Raw genomic sequence first — 18,597 nt, 5'->3', positions numbered from 1 at the left:
CTGCAGTTGTAGGTGTAGGGGAAATTTCCACTACAAGTCCCCAGGGCGCAATTGCGTTAGATAATTACCGATAATTCTAGAAGGCGAGCTCCTTCATCTTAGATAAGATAAACTGTATTTGTTGATACTTGTGTAGTTAATTTTATATTCGTAAGTTTTAATTAAATAGATACAGAAAAGGGGATGTTATATTTTCCTTATTGCCACAAAACATATTTAAGAAGTACAGCATTTCTGTTATGAAGTTCCAAATTGTGACCATAGGTTCCATCAATTACCACAATAGAAGTAGTTTGCAGACTCCTTATTTTCTTATGTTCTTATGTTCTTATAGTTGGGCGACGAGAGTCAGGCACGGTGCCATGACCAATATTGATTGTAAACTTGATATGAGCAAATTTTAGTCTGTGTTTGGTTTTATACGGTTCTGTTTGTTTCTTTTTTTTCATTCTTCTACATATATACTTATAAGTGCCGTTAGAAACCATCTACAATTCGTGTAGGAAACGTATCTCTTATGACGTCAATAGGTTAAGATGTGGTGTAATTACTGTTGTGTGTTTATCGCACAACGGCACAATACAAAATATACATTTTTTTTCTATTTGCGTCTTACTATTCGATGCTTCTGGTTTGAAGTAGATCCAACGAATTCATATAATAATTAAAAATACACTAATCATAATAATGTTATTACAATGAAATAAGGAGAGATCGATCTATTTAAATGACCCGCGCAAGTAAAGCCACGTATATTAGACTCGTGACCTGAAGTTCACTACACTGTTTGATTCCGTTGTGGTTCATCACCTTAGGAATTTTCTTAAATAATATGATTAATACCGACTAGAATGCTACGATATGTTGAAAAATTTATAATAATATTTAAAAATAAGCATAATTACAGTATACTACACTAAATACATATATAAAGTTTAACACATTAACATCATCAGGGCAAGGCGAAATCAATGCTGGAGCTCCGAACATTGTTGACGTATCATGGGTGGCTGATGTAAGTTCCTGTAACATTCTTTAATATTGATACCAAGAGCTCCGTCCTTCATTCGTTTAAGTTACTCCATAACGGTTAGATATTTATTGAAAGTGTTCTTTGGGAAGCCATGAGCGTATAAGCGGAGGAAGACAATATCTGCATAGTTTCTGAAGGTTTCGGATATTTCAGTGGTCGCCATTTGCTTCTGAGGAGTAAAGGTCTGTCAAGGTCTAGCTAAAGCCAGCAAGTAACTATATTCGTCTGCGCCATGGAAGGGATAAACCTACAAAGATTTCGCCGTGGCCTCACCGAAAATCTGTAAGTATATCGCACAGATGACTTTGAAAACCTTATGGAAGTTTTAATTGTGTGAAAATATAACCGTACTGAGGGAGTACGTGATGAACCTGTCGTCCTTATCACTCTGCTAGTTTATGCGTCATTTCGAAGTACCTTGGATAACTTGACTCTTATTTAGTACTCGTGTTCTTTATGAAATGAATCCTTTATTTCGAGTATATTTAGCTTGATTTGTTTGAAAGCTGTCAGCCCTTGTCACAACATATTTCTTGCCTTAGTTTAGTATTATCTGCACAGTGAGTGTTTTGGGCAAAATATTTGGTAAAGGTTTACGAATTTGTTATCATCCGAAGGAAATATGCGATTTGGTTTACATTTTTTGTACAGACTAATAGCATGATATTAAACAGAAATGGAAACTACATAGAACCTAATAGAACCTGACCTAACATACCCATAGGTTGGGTATGTTAGGTCTGGTTTTATTAGCTAGGAAATGTCTCGAAGAGGGATTCAGCGAGGTAAATGCCGTCGGGAGGAGAATTGTGAAGCGGGATTGAGTAATAATTAAAGAAAAAATACTTCAAATTGTAATGGAAAGTTGTCGTTTCTTTTAATATACCCTATTTAAAATCATCAAAAGCAAGAAGTATAGCAAAAATAAAGAAAATCAACAACTTCTAATGATAATAGTTTTGTAAATATTTACCACATATTTATAATATACACCAGAAAATGTAACCTTTATAATAGAAAGTTAGGCATTCATGAAGTGTTAGGGTCAATATTGATTAGATACCCACTGACTCGTTATTTGTTTTGATGATTCTTTTCTGAATATATTCGTAGTGGGTGTTTTACCTTGACCGGCTAAGTTCCTACTTGGTTAACATTGACAACTGACCTGCGGATGAGTTATTTGTTTTGGTGTGTATTTTCTTACTCTTTTTTCATCAGTGAGTACTGATATGATAATCATTTATTATGCAAATGCTTCGTTTGGTAGATATATAAGTGGCTAAGGTGCGCACTACTTTGTCTTCTCAGCGGTAATGCAGCGGTTTTTTATGCGTTATGAACGAATTTGACGTTCATTTCTGGCGCATATCAATAGTTTGAGATAAGCCCCCCCCCCTCCCCCCCCCAATCTCAGATTCTAAAGATTTGTAATAAAAATCAACGTTCAAAGAGTAAATTTATAGAAAAGCACCGTTCTTTCTTTGGATATTAAAAATATGTTTTTCCTATGGATTCTGAGTTTTGAACAAATTTGAAATTCATTTCTGCTGGAAATCACTCGTTTTTTAGATACAACTCCCCCCCTCCCCCAACAATTTTATTGGGAAGAAGTTGGAAAATTTGAGGCTTTTGTAGGGTAAATCACTGAAACGGGTGATTTCCATTGGAGAACAAGGCAAAAAATCTGATTATTTGTGAGAGATTTTCCCAATATTATTTATTTGTATGTGTTTTGTGTGTGTGTGTCTCCTCACACAAACACACACACACACACACACACACACATATATACAATACAGATAAAGGAAATTACTGTCTCTAGAATGAATGGCTCCCTGTCCCAGCCATGAAAATGCCGGCAACTTTAAAACTACCCACAGACATTCTTGGGTACATTCAGAGTGTCATCCGCGAAGAATAGAGGACCGCAAAATAAAAATCCGTGAATTTGGGGTGCTCCATGTACCAATATTCCCACACTGATGATGCTAGTGTCGTTTCCTTAGATGTCCTGTACTGGACCGTATGTGTTACACCCACTTCACCCATGGTGTTGACACAATACTCCCTCATATTGACCCTGATGCCTTAATACAAAACTCACTGGGTTACACCAACCCTAACTGTACTTATTACTTTCCTGGCTCTCCTGAGTTAAGTTCTAGTCTTCTACTACTACCTCATTCCTTCTCCTTAATTCCCCATAACATCAGCAGTATTCCCCTTCACTTAGATACCATTTTTGATCAGTGTACATCTTCTATTGCCCACAAATTTGATGTACTTGGGTTCTGTGAGACCAAACTCACTAACTATATTGAACATTTGTATAATATTCCTAATTATAATGTACACAGCGTCAAAACGTCACAACACAGTGGTGGTGTCACTATATGTTGGTATCAAGTGTAACACTTCTGTAAGAGATGATTTAAAGGTTCAGGAGGAGTTCATGGAGTGTTTTCACTGAATTACGTAATGACACGAAATACCCTAGTAGGAGTAATCTACAGAAGACCCCACACTAATGTAAGGAATTTTCTTGATTAATTTTTGGAGCTTATCATAAATTCAGAGAGGAAACTTTACTACATTACAGGAGATTTCAACCTTGATCTAATAAAATCAGAAACCGACACCTCATTAATAGACCTTTCTACCTGTCATTCTAAACTCTTCTTCAACACTAACCAAACTCACTAGAGTAACTGCCACCTCTGCCACTGTGATAGATTATATCTGGACTAACAACACACCTAACAATCCTGCAAGTGGAATTATTTATAACAGTATCTCAGATCACTTCCCAGTTTTTGCCATGTGTAAATCAGTCACAAGATCCGAAAGGTCTAATAAGAGTCCCAACAAAATACAGAGACTACTGCGCCGACAACATGCTCCTTTTTTAAAACAACTTAATGATTGCTTAGTGAGATCTTGTCTATGCCTCTGACAACCCTAATGTAAGCTGCTGCAACTTCTCTTGCATCTTTAATACTTGCATTGATAAATGCTTCCCCCACAAGACTAAGTAAAGTGAAAACTGTATCCATCTCCAAACCCTATATTACGAGTGAAATCAAGGCAATGATAAAGGAAAAACACACTCAAAAGGAAATTTGCAAAAGACCCATAACTTTTGGTGATCCTTACCGAAGTATCAGAAATAGAGTAACTCAGGCAGTTAGAAATGCCAGACATAGCTATTATACAAATAAGCTCCGGTCAGCATCACGCAACAGTAAGAAAACCTGGAATATCATCTATTCTATTCAGAACAGGAACACCCAACCTTCGGCTCCCCACTCAGCTTTTATGATAAATGATTCAGTTGTAACGGCACCATCCCTCATTACCAACCACCTCAATGACTATTTTATCAATGTTGGCAAAAATCTTGCAGAGAGCATCCCTAATCACCATGAGGAATTTAGAGCCTACCAGCAAAACAGACAGCAAAATGAGCAGCCTCTTATCCTCTGTCACAGCAGATGAATTAGTGACCAGCATAAAAATTTATAAAGATGCAGCAGCAGGCGACGACAATATACCAATGAGCATCATTAAGAAATTAACCCCACCTATTACTACCTGTTCTCTTACACATTTATAACTCCTCCTTCACTAGTGGTGTCTTTCTGGATAAACTGAAAGTTGCTTAAGTTCACCCAGCATATAAAAAATCTGGGGACAAAGGTCTTTTCAAGAATTAACGCTCCATATCAGTCCTCCCAGCCTTAAGTAAGATACTGGAGAAGCTAGCATGTAGTAGTCTAAATTCCTTCTGCAGTGTCAATAACATCCTTACAGACTCTCGGTTTGGATTTAGAGCTAGAAGGTCAACCGAGAGTGCTCTGCTATCCTTTACAAATGACATCTTAAACTCCTTTGATGACAGTCAGTTCACAGTCTATATATTCCTGGATCTCTTTAAACCTTTTGATATTGTCCACAATACCATCCTCCTTTCAAAGCTTGATCATTACAGCGTCAAGGAATCATCCCACAATTGGTTTACCTTATGCAGTGGTCCCTCGATTAACGAACGGTTCAATTAACGAAATTTTGGTTAACGAACTAGCTCCCATAAGGATTTTCAGTTCCATTAACGAACAAAACTTCGATTAACGACAGCCTTACGAGAAACACGCTTTGTTGTGCGCATCAGCTGATCGGTTAGTCTGCCAATACAGTAATTGGCTCTTATGTTTACATTTGTTTCCATTGGAGTAAATATCAAGAAAGTTGTGCTCTTGAATATTTTTGCATTTTTTATATTAAAATTATTAGGCATTCTGAAATTAAGTTAACATATTGATAATACTGTATATACAGTACTGTACAGGGAACAGTTTTTGTGTGCCCTTCAGTTGATCGAATCATCCACCAACGCTTCTCAGTTTAACTGTTTACAGTGGAGTGAACATCTAGTTTGTTGGTCTCTTGAATATTTTTTCATTTTTACATTAAAATTTTTGGTCATTCTGAAATTTAGTTAACATATTGATAATATACAGTGCAGAAATTATTATGACACATGAAGAAGGCATCAGAACCAATGCACTCTGTAAAGAATATGGCATGTCATCATAGACTGCCTTTACAATCGGCTGTTTGATGTAAACAAAGCCACTGGCAATACGACATACACACCTCAAAGTAAGTTAAAATACAGTAATCTATTGTTTGCTTTTTATTATTGTACAGTATACTGTACAGTACAGTACTGTATTTAGTTTATATTTAATGTTTTGTTAATTCTGTTACCGGTATACAGTACAGGTGCTCCTCTACTTACGAACGAGTCACTCCTGTAGATACCGAACATATTGTAAAAAAATGAAAAGATTATGGATATTTAGTACAGCTATACCCTTTAATTCAACCTTAAAACCTGGCTCACTCTTCTCCTGTTAAGTAATGTTTGTTCACTGGAATTTTCTTCAAAATAATCCAGTCTCATCCACATTAAACACCTGTTCTGGCAGGTAACCTCCCTCGGTGATGATGTTTGTATCTCTGAAAGTTTGTAAGTTGAACGTTCTTAAGTAGAGGAGCACCTGTACTTTGTATGTATACTTTTTCTGTGAGTTAGAACCAATTGCCCAATATTCCATTGAAATAATAGATTTAGTTAACAAAATTTTCGGTTAACAACCGACTCTGTGGAACCAATTGTGTTCGTTAATCGAGGGACCATTGTATCTGACAAATAGGAAGCAGTATGTCTGCTATAGTAATCGTCAATATGACTCCTCACCAATTTTGTATGGCATCCCCCAAGGCTTCATTCTTGGTCCTATACTGTTTTTGTTGCACATAATTGATATAGTCCACTCCAGCACACTCATAAAATACAACTTATTTGCAGACGATAATAATCTCAATGCCAGCAACTCAGATCTCCATTCCGTGATGAGAACTATGAGCAATGAATTGACTAAAGTCAGGAACTCAGTAATACATAATAATCTGACCTTAAACCTCGAAAAAACCCACTACACCATTTTTCACAGAAGGAAAAACTTACCTCCTGATTTGGACCCCCTGTACCTTGGTAACACAGTCCTCAAATGCAAACAAAATACTGTACAGGTACACCACCGATTATCCGGGAACTGATGGTCCAGCACCTCCTTTAGTCCGGACAAAATTACGAGAGAGCACTTAACTTTCCTACTTCCCTTCCAGTCAGGGTGAAGGTAGTTTTAGGCTTAAAGTTTTTGTCTTATAAAATGTAACAGACTAAACTTAGCAAAATATAACTTACATTGCTGGAATCCTTGTAAGATAGTGATTAATTTGAGTACAACCATCATATACAGTAGTTTGCACAGGAGATAAAATTTTTTGTCCTTTAGTCTAGTGTAGTACATTTGAGTACAGTGACCCCTCGGTTAACGAACTCAATCCATTCCAGAAGGTCGTTCGTTAACCGAAACCATTGTTTCAATGGGTTTTTGGGTAATTGGTTCCAGCTCACCGAAAATTTCCTAAATTCAACAAAAATGGTAGAAAAGTTCACTTACTTTGAGGTGTGTATGTAGAAGGCTCCTGGATGATGATGGGAATTAGAATGGGGGTGGAGGAGAAGGAAGAAGAGAAGGCATTGGGGTGGAAGAGAAGTCACCCCATGGCACCATTTCACCCATAAAATTTTAGTTCTCTTGGTGTATTTCAAGATTATTTTCTTTAAATCAACACTGCACTGCATTATGTATTGTCAATATGTAAAATATATTTCAAAATGACCAATAATTTGCTTGGAAACACAGAAAAAAGCGTTTAGTTGAAGAGAGTCTCAAGCAAGATGTTACCTCCACTGAAAACAGAGAGAGACTAATGCCTGTTTGCTGTGTTAAGAGGCTGGATGCCGCGCATTAAACTAGTCACTTTACCTTCAATTATGTTCAATAATTGTTAAAATGACTAAAAAATTGAATATTAAACTTTTAAAATTATTGAACTTCTTGATATTTACTAAAATAGTAACGAATTTAAGCCCTAGAACCGTGTATTGGCGGACTGATACTAAAGCTGGTTGCCCGGTCAGTGCAAGCGAAAACATGTTGAGGTCGGTTCGTAAGAAATTCGTTAACCGAATTGAAGATCCTTATGGAAGGCAGTTCGTTAACCGAGGCGTTCGTTAAACGAGGGGTCACTGTACAAAGTGTGTTCAGTAATATGTTGCTCAAAATTATGGATTTTTCACATTTAATTTACATTTAACATTTGTTTAATTTAAGTTTCTAGCGGTCCATGGTGCTTTAGAGACATGGGAGGTGTATAATTAGTGGGTCAGGTGTATTGTTGAATTATTATTACCTGACCTCGGTTGGTCCGGTAAAACGGATAATCAGGCAAGGGTGCCGGAAAATCGGTGGTGTACCTGTATTAAATTCCTTGGGGTTATTGTTGATGAGAAACTTAACTGGAGAAATCACATACAGTATTACCCCGCTTTACGCGGTTTCACTTTCCGCGATTTCTCATTTATGCGGTGCCTCGCCAGAACCGAACTTTCACTTTCCGCGGTGCATCTACTCATATACGCGGGAAGCGGCGCGGGCAGGATGCGCACAAGGTCGCCCAGTCATCAAAACATTACCGAGTTCTTCACCCACCACAGCCGGCCCAAGTCAGTGATAGTGATAATTATAGTGAGCATTTGGACTTATATGGACTTTGAGGGGTTTGACAAAGAGGCCCTGCAAGCCTCTGTGGTGGATAGTGATACAGGTGAGGGCCAATAATCTGCCCTCTGCCTCGGAACCAACCCCCCATCCCCGTGTGCCCAGCCATCTTTTCTACTAATGTAAGTGTTAAAAAAACTAATATTATTGATATTTCTCTTAATTATTAATTGTGTGTGCATACCATCATAAAGTTAAGATAATATTTTTACTACAACATAGTTGTGTGTCGTCAAAAAGTGGAGTTTGGGGGTCGGGCCAGTCTCTTGGAATTAATCCCATATGTTCTGTTGTTCACTTTACGCTGTTTTCACTTTACGCGGTACCCTGTGGGTTCAATTGACCGCGTAAATCGGGGTACTACTGTACACGCCATTCACAGTAAAGTCAATAAACAATATGGTGTCATGTATCACACTGCTCAGTCACTCACTCTCACAGCAATGAAAGAAATCTATTATGATCTTGTTTACCAACAACTGATACACTGCTGTCACACACTATGGGGGGGGCTCTCTCTTCAAAAACACAACCCCTGATTACTGCACAAAAGATGACCTACTTGAAAAACACCTGATTACACTGACGAACAATTTGCTAAATTGGAAATGTTAAAATGAGGATATTAACACCTTCTGCTGTGCCCTACGTATTTGTATACAAATATGTCAATCACTTACTTGACACTAATTATTTTCAGTTACGGAATAATTAAGGTATCTTTAATTATTCCGGAACTTAAGACACCCAGACCTACTAAGACCCCCCCCCTCCCCAGTGCTCCTCTCAGTCCTAGACCTCCATAAATTATCATGGTATGAAGGTGTGGAACAACTTGCCCCCACCCATCCGAGCAAAGATTACGCTCCCTTTCTTTAAATCATCTCTTAAAAAATATCTATTCTGTAAGTATTAATACCTTTTGTGATACCTACTTTATATTCCTGCTTTTATTGTACAGTACTACCAAAACCGTTTTATCAGAAATTATCATGTACATAGAAATTATCATTGCAATAAATATATTTGCCAATTTGACATGATACTGATCAGCTGTCCTCTTGTTCCACCTTAATACAACCCACATTGTACTTCTTCTCTCCCTTTTCATATTTATGTATATTAACTCCACTGTAAAGTATGTATATACTTATCATATAATGTAAAAAAAAAAAATTTTGAAGTAATAACTGTGGTAACATTCTGATGTTACTACCACCATGCTATGTGTACAATTCCAGATGATACTAAATGTTACTTAATACCTCCTTGAGATAAATGTACAGTATATGTCAGGTGCCTACAAGAGATCTCAGGTTCTCACTGGCACAGCCATGTTCATAATATTTTTTCGACTCTGTATCTATGTTCTTGTAGCTAAATAAACTGTTTCAATATCAGTCTCTTCTAAGAATGCTTCTGCTGCTTGTTTTTCTTATCAACTAAAGTTAAGTTAGGATTAGTTTAGAAATAATAAATTTTTAACACATTTACTGCAACAGTGTCCTCTACAAAGCAGTGAAATTGCATTTTTTTTTTTAAATTAAATTATTGTCTATGAAAAATTGGCTGCGGGTGTCTTGTCAATAATTACCTATATAATAAACATTAGAAAGGAAATTTTTGGTTTTGAAGTACAATATTGTACACTAAATTATCTTGGGAAACAAAATACATCATAATTCCCAGTAAACTAATCCATTGTAAAAAGTCATTTCTGCTACAACGCGTGTTTTCTCAACGCAAATTGGTTGTAATGCGATTGATGAATAGGGGAACGCTGTTTGTAAAATGCGAACTTTTTGCATACGAATGTTGGCTGTAACACGATTCCATCCTCAATGTTTTGATTTCATCCTCAACGTATTAAGCGTGGCGCGGGGTTATGTAATGTTTACAGTTCACGTTCGACATCACGTGTTCAATTGAGTCGTGTCTTTTGTTTGTGAAGTGTTTTTTAGAGGTACTCTGTAAAATTCGTTCTTTTTTGCAAATTTAGCTGTTGCCCATAAATACTGTATGAAAAGAATAAGTAAAAAAATATGTTTCGCAGTGTGGACTAATACAGTAGAACGTCGATTTAAAGCGATTCAATTTAAGATTATTGATTTAAAGCGACACACAATTAAAGACAATGTTTTAATTTAAGCGTTTCTTTCCTATTTTGCGCGAGTCAATCTGGTGCATCATATTTAAAATTTTGCGCCTAATGTTTCTCTGGGCACTATACACTGTCCTAAGGGCAAAGCTGTATTGTACATTTACTCAAAATAGTGTACTAAATGATGACTAAAATTTTTGTCTAGTGCAAACTATAGCATGTTTATATAACAAATTAATCACTATCTTATAATAATTTCAGCAATGTAAATTATTTTCTTTCCCAGTCACTTCTGTGACATTTTATAAGCAAAAAACATAAACTCAAGCTAAAAGACATAAATAAACAAATAAATACTTCACTAGAACTTCCGCGCCAACTGTCAAACATGTCACTGTCACTTCCTTCCTTCCCCCCCCCCCATTTTCCCAGCCAGGGTTTGGTGTTTAGGCTTAAAGTTTTTATATTTTATAATGTCACAGGCTAAAGTTAAGGAGAATATAATTTGTATTGCTGGAATCCTTGCAAGACAGAGAATAATTTGAATATAAACTTCATATATTTTGCACAAGAGATAAAAATTTTTGCTCTTTGTACTAAAATTCTTAAATTAGAACTAAAATTTGGATGTCTAATGCAAACTATAGTATGTTTATATTCAAATTAATCACTATCCTATAAGAATTCCAGCAATGTTAATTATATTCTCCCATGTCAGTTCAGTGACATTTTATAATGTAGACACACACACTCACAAAACACACAAGTAAATAATGGGAAAATCTTCTCACAAATAATCAGAAGCAAATGTCTACTCCTTACTTTGTTATTAATAAAGCACGGAGGGTAGACTCAAAATTTTTAATACTACATTTGTTTCTGATTATTTGTGAGAAGAATTTCCCATTATTTATTTGTGTGTTTTGTGAGTGTGTGTCTACACACGCACACACACACACAGGTAAATAAAAATCCTCGAATTATCTCAGCATACTGTAGTTGGAGAAGCAAAAATTAGCTTGTGAAATGCTCTGGTAACATAAACAATATCTTGAAGGGAACAAGGTAAGGTTACCGGGTACATAATTTCAGCGACATCCTCCATCGAGCTGTGTGTAGTCACGCAACCAGGCAGGGTATATGTCTTAGAATTTGTGACTCATTTATTAAGGAGCTATATCAAGATTCCAGAGTTGGCATGTTACTATTATGGGAATTTTTGTGGAACAGGTGTGTTTATTGGCCAAAAAGCGGCAAGTTGTTAACATTAAACCCCAAAACTGAATCTTAACAATTACAGTAAAGGTATAGTATACTGTAGCAAGAATTTTGGCATGCATGTTGGTGATACATACCCAGTACTGTACTTCAAATACTGTACTGTACACCCAAATTTTATTGCAAATTTAAATGTCAGTTCAAGGGGTTGAAGTTGGTATGATAAGCATTTTTATCCCCCCCCCTCCACATACCTACCCAGGTGTATGTTCCAGAGACAGTTTAACTTCATGTGACTTTGAGGTCAGGCTTCTTAGTATGGACCATTGTTTTGCTCCAACAGAGGCTACTGAATTCAGGACAAGGTTTTGGGATTATTCTAGGTGCTGTCTAATATGAGGAAGGCCCATTTTACAGAAAAGCCTACATGATGTGTAATATGTGTAATCTTTGCCCTTATGCATCAGAACGTCCTCGTTTGCAGACATACAATATAGATAACCAAGTCTTGTCTTTTGCAGTTCGTTAAATTTTGATCAAACATTATGATAAATATTTAACCAATCCACTGGAAACAAAATACGTATGTCTTACCCACTAATTCTTTTGTTACCACGTACTAAATGTACAGTAAATTCCTTTTTGTATGAATGTGTGCATGTGCATATATACAACTGTATCTTCTCTTTACTTTTTAGATAAGTACAGTATGCCTATACAACACTGTATGTTTACCCATATTTGTGTAGTTGATGAGTACTCTATTTCATAAACTAAACTAATTTTGAACCCTAAAACCCTAATATGGAATTTTTCCAAAATTTTAAGCTCTTAAATTCAGTATATGTACAGAAATTGTCCAGCATATATGTGCAAAAATATGAATGAATTGTGACGAATGATAAAAGTATGTAATTTGTTACAGAATTAAGAAAGGTATAAAGGAAGATTTTTGGCTATAGGGCCACTGATGATTCTTCCTGTGATGGCCGTTGCAGCCATTTTTTGTTCCGCCACTACTGCAAATTCAATTATGTAACATGAACTTTAAAAATAATCAAAATAATCTTGTACTTGAAGTGTCTATACCCATGTTTTCAGGGTAGAGGATTGGAATAAAGCAATCATAATTCGTGTACAGTATTGTATGAATTTATTCTACAATCATATACTGTATGTATACTTTGGTCAGTATACGGTACTTTGTCTGATCCAGAAATGGCAAGAGTGATTAAGGAATTTTAGGTATCAATGGAAACATAAAAGTCACAATGTGACTCACCATTAACAGATGCAGTAATGTGCAGTCACTCAAAGATGCCATCAATGAAATGTGAAATCTATTTAGTGACAACAGCACAGATCTTCTGGTGCTCCCCAGCAGAGACCTGGAAAATTTAGACAAGAACAGTACGATGCCTATGTCAAAGACCGTCTTATAAATGTGTTTAAACCCATTGCTGATTCCATCAAGCGCGACAACCTTCCTCTCTTCAGTCGACCTCCAGGCAGAGCAAATTCTAAAGATCAGCAACAAGTGTTCTCTTTGAAGAATGACTCTTCTCTTTTCTCCAGACTTAGTGTGAGATGGAGAACTTAACAAGTTCTTTGAGCATGAAAATTTAGTACAGTGATCTCCGTTTGCCAGAATAATTGATGCAGAGCACTTCCGGGAATGAGAGATTTCCGGGTAATCTGACGACTCTCTTGAGCCGGGAAAAAATCCTTCATCCTCGTAATTTTTCGGATGCGGGAAAAAATTTTCTCGGAATTTTCCGGAAAATGTGTCCCTCGGTAAATTGTAATTCCGGCTATCGGAGAGTTCCGGGATTGAGGGATTCCGGCTAAAGGACATATTACTGTATATCCTCCTGTGATGTCGCATTTGGGTAAACTGAGACATGGCACTAAATCAGATCATGTGGGATGTTTGAAGGATTTAGTACCGCCATGCACGTAGTAGGCTCTCTTATTTGGACACCTATTTAGACTGTAAAAACCTCGCAAAATTCAAATCGTCCAAATTTAATACAACTTCCTCTGGAGAAAATTAATTTGAGTCTGGTACTTTCGATGTTTGGCTTAATTTTGCCTTATTTACCCTACTTTTTTTCGAATTACTACCTGTAATAAAGCAACATCCTAATAAACCAACGAAAATAACACAAAGTTAAATAAAAACTAAAAACAACACAGAAAAAGTTTACTAACAAAAAAAACACAAACCGAAGACACAGCACTGATGGGCTTGGGTGAATGGTGGGTTGAGGTGGGTTAGTTGGATGTGGGCCCATCCTGGGCCACATCCAGAAATCCTTCAAAGTCTAAGTCGTTCTTGAGTGGTTCAACATCTGCCGTTGCAGCATTCTCGGCCCCATCTGCTTCACAAATGTTCTGGATTGCGTCGGCTACATCCTGGCGGCGTCGGAAGAGTCTTGTTATCACAGACTGTTGTTTTTCCCTGATTTTGCAGTTGTAAATTGCCATGAGAATATCATTTAGACTGTCAAGGTGGGGCAATGCATTTTGTAGTTCAGGGGCGTCTTGGGTGAATTCCTGGAGTGATTCTTTCGTGTCACTGCACTCTGCGAGAATCTTTGCCAGCTTGGCAGTGGCCTGAGCTAGAATCAGAATCATTTTTAAGCATTTCAATTATGTTTCTTCAGAATTAAAAGTCACAAGGTTCATAACAAGTGTCCTCCGTGACCTCGGCAAATTCACCGCCTACATGCTTTACTGACTCGACTGTCTAACAGTGAACCGTTGTCTAGCTGCTGCGCACCTGAGGCACTTCCACACTCGACCTTGAGATGAGGGAAGAGTGGTGTCCAAGGGTGTGTGATTGTTGAAACATTGATCTCATTCCACGAATCAACCATTGTGTCAACAGCATTGCGAATGTTAAATTTTTTCCAAAATTCCTTAACAGTTAGGATATGGGCAGGGGTGGAAGACGGTCCTTGGGTGGCAGAAGATGGTCCAGGTGTGGCAGATGGTTAAAGGTGGCAGACTCGTTCTCATCTTCACTCTCAATATCACTAGCTGTAGCAATCTGTAGCAGTTCAACTTGGCTGTCAGGTTCATGGTGCATTTGGTTGTGAACGGTGTGGTAGTACATGAGCTTAACATTGGCTATCAGTTCTTGATCCAGCAGCTGTATCTTTGAAGTTGTGTTCGCTGGAAGGAAGCACACTTGTACGGTGGGATGGAAGTCTACCAAATACCTAGAATGACCAAACTCATTGTCCATGAATAACAACGCCTTGAAATCTAGGTTCTTACGCCTACAATGTGCCCTTGCGTCAGGGATAAATACTTCTCAAACCACTTCTTTGACAGATTTTTGTCCATGTAACCTTTGGCAGTCTTCTCCCAATACACATTAAGCTTATTCATATCTTGATTCCTGTATGCATGCGGTTTCTGGTACTTGTAAATAACAAGAGGTTTCATTTTATGCGAACCAGATGCATTGCAAGTGAATAACACACTTGCGAGTTTGGTGCCCTTTGCTTGTTTCTCTGTTTTGTGCATGTACGTGATAGTATGGGACTTTTTCCAGTAAAAACCAATTTCGTCATAGTTGTATATTTGTTCGTAGGAATAACCACCATCTTCAACAATCTGCTTTGCAATCGCTGGAAATGAGTCAGCTCCACTAATGTCTGCAGAGGCATTTTCACGATGATACTTCGCCAACTTCACTTGACACCGCTTTTTAAAATTAGCAAGCCAGCCAACAGACGCCTTGAAACTGGGGGGAGATGAAATGTTTTTCTTTTTGCACACTGCACTGTAAATCACTCTAGCCTGCTCACGCAACTCTGGCCCGGACACGCTGGAATCCTCCTGCTCTCTCCTGCTCAACCACTTGCTAAGGTACGCCTCGGTTATTGCAATGATTTTGCGATATTCACTTGTGTCTGCACTCATTCGTTCGTGGGTGCCAAAATACTTCTTTCCAATGTCCGTTTGTTGTTTAATAGTCCCTTTCTTTTGCTTCAGTGTTCTTACTGTACTTTCAGGTGCACCTGTCAGTCGCCAAATTTCACTGGTCTTCATGCCTTTCTCGATATATTTCACAATTTTCACCTTGTCAGCCAAACTATATTTTGCATGTTTCTTGCCAACTCTGTACTCCCTTTTTGCCTTTGGTGGTTCTGGGAGCTTAGGAAGGTTCCCATTCATACTAAGTTGACCCCCACCACCTACTAGTTCAACACTTGCCATATCAAGGGCGCGAAATGAGCGTCTGAGCACGAGATCACTAAGAGATAAAGTTCTGGCTGTCTCGGTGCGTGGGCGGGAAGGAACTAATGGCACTACTAGTGCCACAAACAACTAAGAACTAACTGGCGGGCTGCTCAAACCCGTCGAAATTCGAGTTTCCGCCGTCAAAATTTGAAATTGTGTATTTTTTTGTGTTCAAGTAAAAACGTTGAATTAAAAACTCGCGAAATTTGAGAACCTACTGTATTCTTACCTTACATAGAATCCCAGTTGCAGGAGACTTTTTGTGTTCAGTAGTTGTGTGGGATGAATACCTTTCTCATAGCATAAAGGCTGGTACACGACAGTGAAGAGGCAGAGGAGTGAGGAGACGTGTGAATGTGACAGGTTTCATTCCTAGAAATTGGCAAGAGTGTTCCTTCGGCTGTAAAAGTGATGTCGGTGAGTACCGAGAAACAGGTTATCAGCACACAACATGCAACCGTTCTCTTCACCCAGCATTAGAGACGCATCTGGTGTAGCTCCATGTAACCATGAAGAGGCAGACACGAGAATGAAGCTGCACTTGAAAGATGCTGTAAATGAGGGTTAGACCACGGCATCAATACGCACTGTAGATACAAGTGTGGATAGTCTTAGCTGTTGCATCAGCTAATCGTCTGAACATCGATGCACACTGGGTCTCCTTCAAGACAAGGAAAAATATGAGTCACATTCCAGTCAATGAAACTGCCAGAGCAATGGGACTTGATCGCTGCCTTGCATTTCCAATGTTTCATGTCTTTGCAGGCAGAGGAAAGAAAACAGCCTGAGAAGTCCTATGATGCAGTTACTGCAGCTTTTGGTGCAACACCTAAAGAAGTAGAAGCCTGGACGAAACATGTAGAACGTTTTATATCGTACTGTATAACCACACCAGTGGCAAAGAAAGTGTAAACCAGGCCCACAAAGAGCTCTTCACTCGGAAGGGAAGAACTGTGGAAAATATACCACATACCGTGAGAACTGTGTACCAAGCTGGATTTTGCTGGGCACAGGCGATGATTGCAGAACCTGATCTTCCTTCGCCAGATAAATGGGGTTGGGTTATGAATGATGAAGGTGAATGGAATGTTTATTGGACCACTTTGTCTGAAGCATCAGCTGCTTGTCGTGAGCTACTACGGTGTGTTTACAAAATGGGGTGCAGTGGACACTGCAACTGTGTCAAGGCAGCTCTCCCATGTACTGGCCTATGTCTGTGTGGGGGTCAGTGTGCTGCTAATTGTGATTGAATGTATCTAAATGACTACAACTGTTACACTGTAAATTGGAAGATTATGTATATGGTGATATTCTTATTTTGTCTTGAACATTGGACAGCATTTAAGATGTCTCATTGCACAGCAAGTGCATAATGGGAATATTTTAATAAAGAATTATATTTATGCTGCCGTTGTATGTCGATGTGTTAAAACAAGAATATTTTAGACAATGCACTGTTTTCAGTTTTTTATTTTGGCAAAGAGCTCATGCACAATGTCGGCAATTGAAAAAGGCCCTCTGACAATATTTTCTCAGGATTGCACGATATAGGTACATAATACACTACATCTGATGGTTCTATTGCACCCCTTGACCCTGAAAACATGGGTATAGACACTTCAAATCCAAGATTATCTTGATTAGTACAGTACAGTGGTCCCTCGGTTAACGAACACAATTCGTTCCAGAAGGTCGTTCGTTAACCGAAAATTTCGTTAACCGAAACCATTGTTTCAATGGGATTTTTGGATAATTGGTTCCAGCTCACCGAAAATTACATACAAACTAAAAATAAATGCAGTAAAGTACACTTTCTTTGAGGTGTGCATGTAGAAGGCTCCTGGTTGATGATGATGATGGGAATTAGATGTGGGGGTGGAGGAGAAGGGAGAAGAGAAGGCAGTGGGGGTGGAAGAGAAGTCACCCCATGCTTCATACCGCCATTTCACCCATAAAATTTTAAGTTCACTTGTGTAATTCAAGATTATTTTCTTTAAATCAACACTGCACTATATATTGTCAATATGTAAAATATATTTCAGAATGACCAATAATTGTACAGTGCTATACTGTAAAAACATAAAAATAGTTTATGTTCAAGAGAGTCTCAAGCAAGATGCTAGCTCCACTGAGCAGAGACACAAACTGACGCCATTCTGGGTGAGTCAAGTGGCTGTTTGGCGTGCTAAAAACTAGTTCCCTGTACTTCAATTATGTTAAATAAGTTGTTAAAATGACAAAAAAATTTAATATAAGACTTGGAAAATTATTGAATAGTACAACCTTCTTGATATTTACTCAAATGGTAAAGAATTTAAGCCCTAAAACCGATTACTGTATTGGCGGACTATACTCCAGCTGGTGAGCAGGCGAAAACATGTTGACAAAATTTCGTAAGGATTTAACCGAATATTTGTTCGTTAATCGAGTTGAAGATTCTTATGGAAGGTAATTCATTAACCGAGGCGTTCGTTAACCGAGGGATCACTGTATTAAAGGTATGACGCATAACTGATTTTGCCGTTATGGCGGAACAAATAATGGCAGCCACGACCATTACTGGAAGAATCTCGAGTGGCTGTATAGCTTAAAATCTTTTAGACCTACCCTATATATGTGCCAAATTTCATGCTTTTATCATTAAAGTCACAATTCTTTCACATCTGCTCCACTAATTACAAAAAAAATAATTGTTTTTTACCCAACAAATGGAGTTATCGCTATACAGTAAGATCTCATATTTTGCGCAATTTCATTTCACGTTTTTTGATTTCGCGAGCACTACCTAATGTAAC

General features: G+C 37.8%; 1 protein-coding gene across 1 annotated transcript in view; it reads left to right on the top strand.

Moving 5' to 3' along the window:
- Positions 1-1,010: 1,010 nt before the first annotated feature.
- LOC121873161 (bax inhibitor 1-like) overlaps positions 1,011-18,597 on the top strand; it is a 40,721-nt gene continuing 23,134 nt past the window's right edge. The window contains exon 1 of the mRNA XM_042376487.1: positions 1,011-1,315. Within this exon, the coding sequence (XP_042232421.1) occupies positions 1,266-1,315 (50 nt within the window). The 5' untranslated portion in view covers positions 1,011-1,265. The remainder of the gene's footprint in view (positions 1,316-18,597) is intronic.

This window comes from Homarus americanus, unplaced genomic scaffold (assembly GCF_018991925.1).
Source record: "Homarus americanus isolate GMGI-L3 unplaced genomic scaffold, GMGI_Hamer_2.0 scaffold32929, whole genome shotgun sequence".
Taxonomy (NCBI): domain Eukaryota; kingdom Metazoa; phylum Arthropoda; class Malacostraca; order Decapoda; family Nephropidae; genus Homarus; species Homarus americanus.
This window is presented reverse-complemented; position numbering and strand designations above follow the sequence as displayed.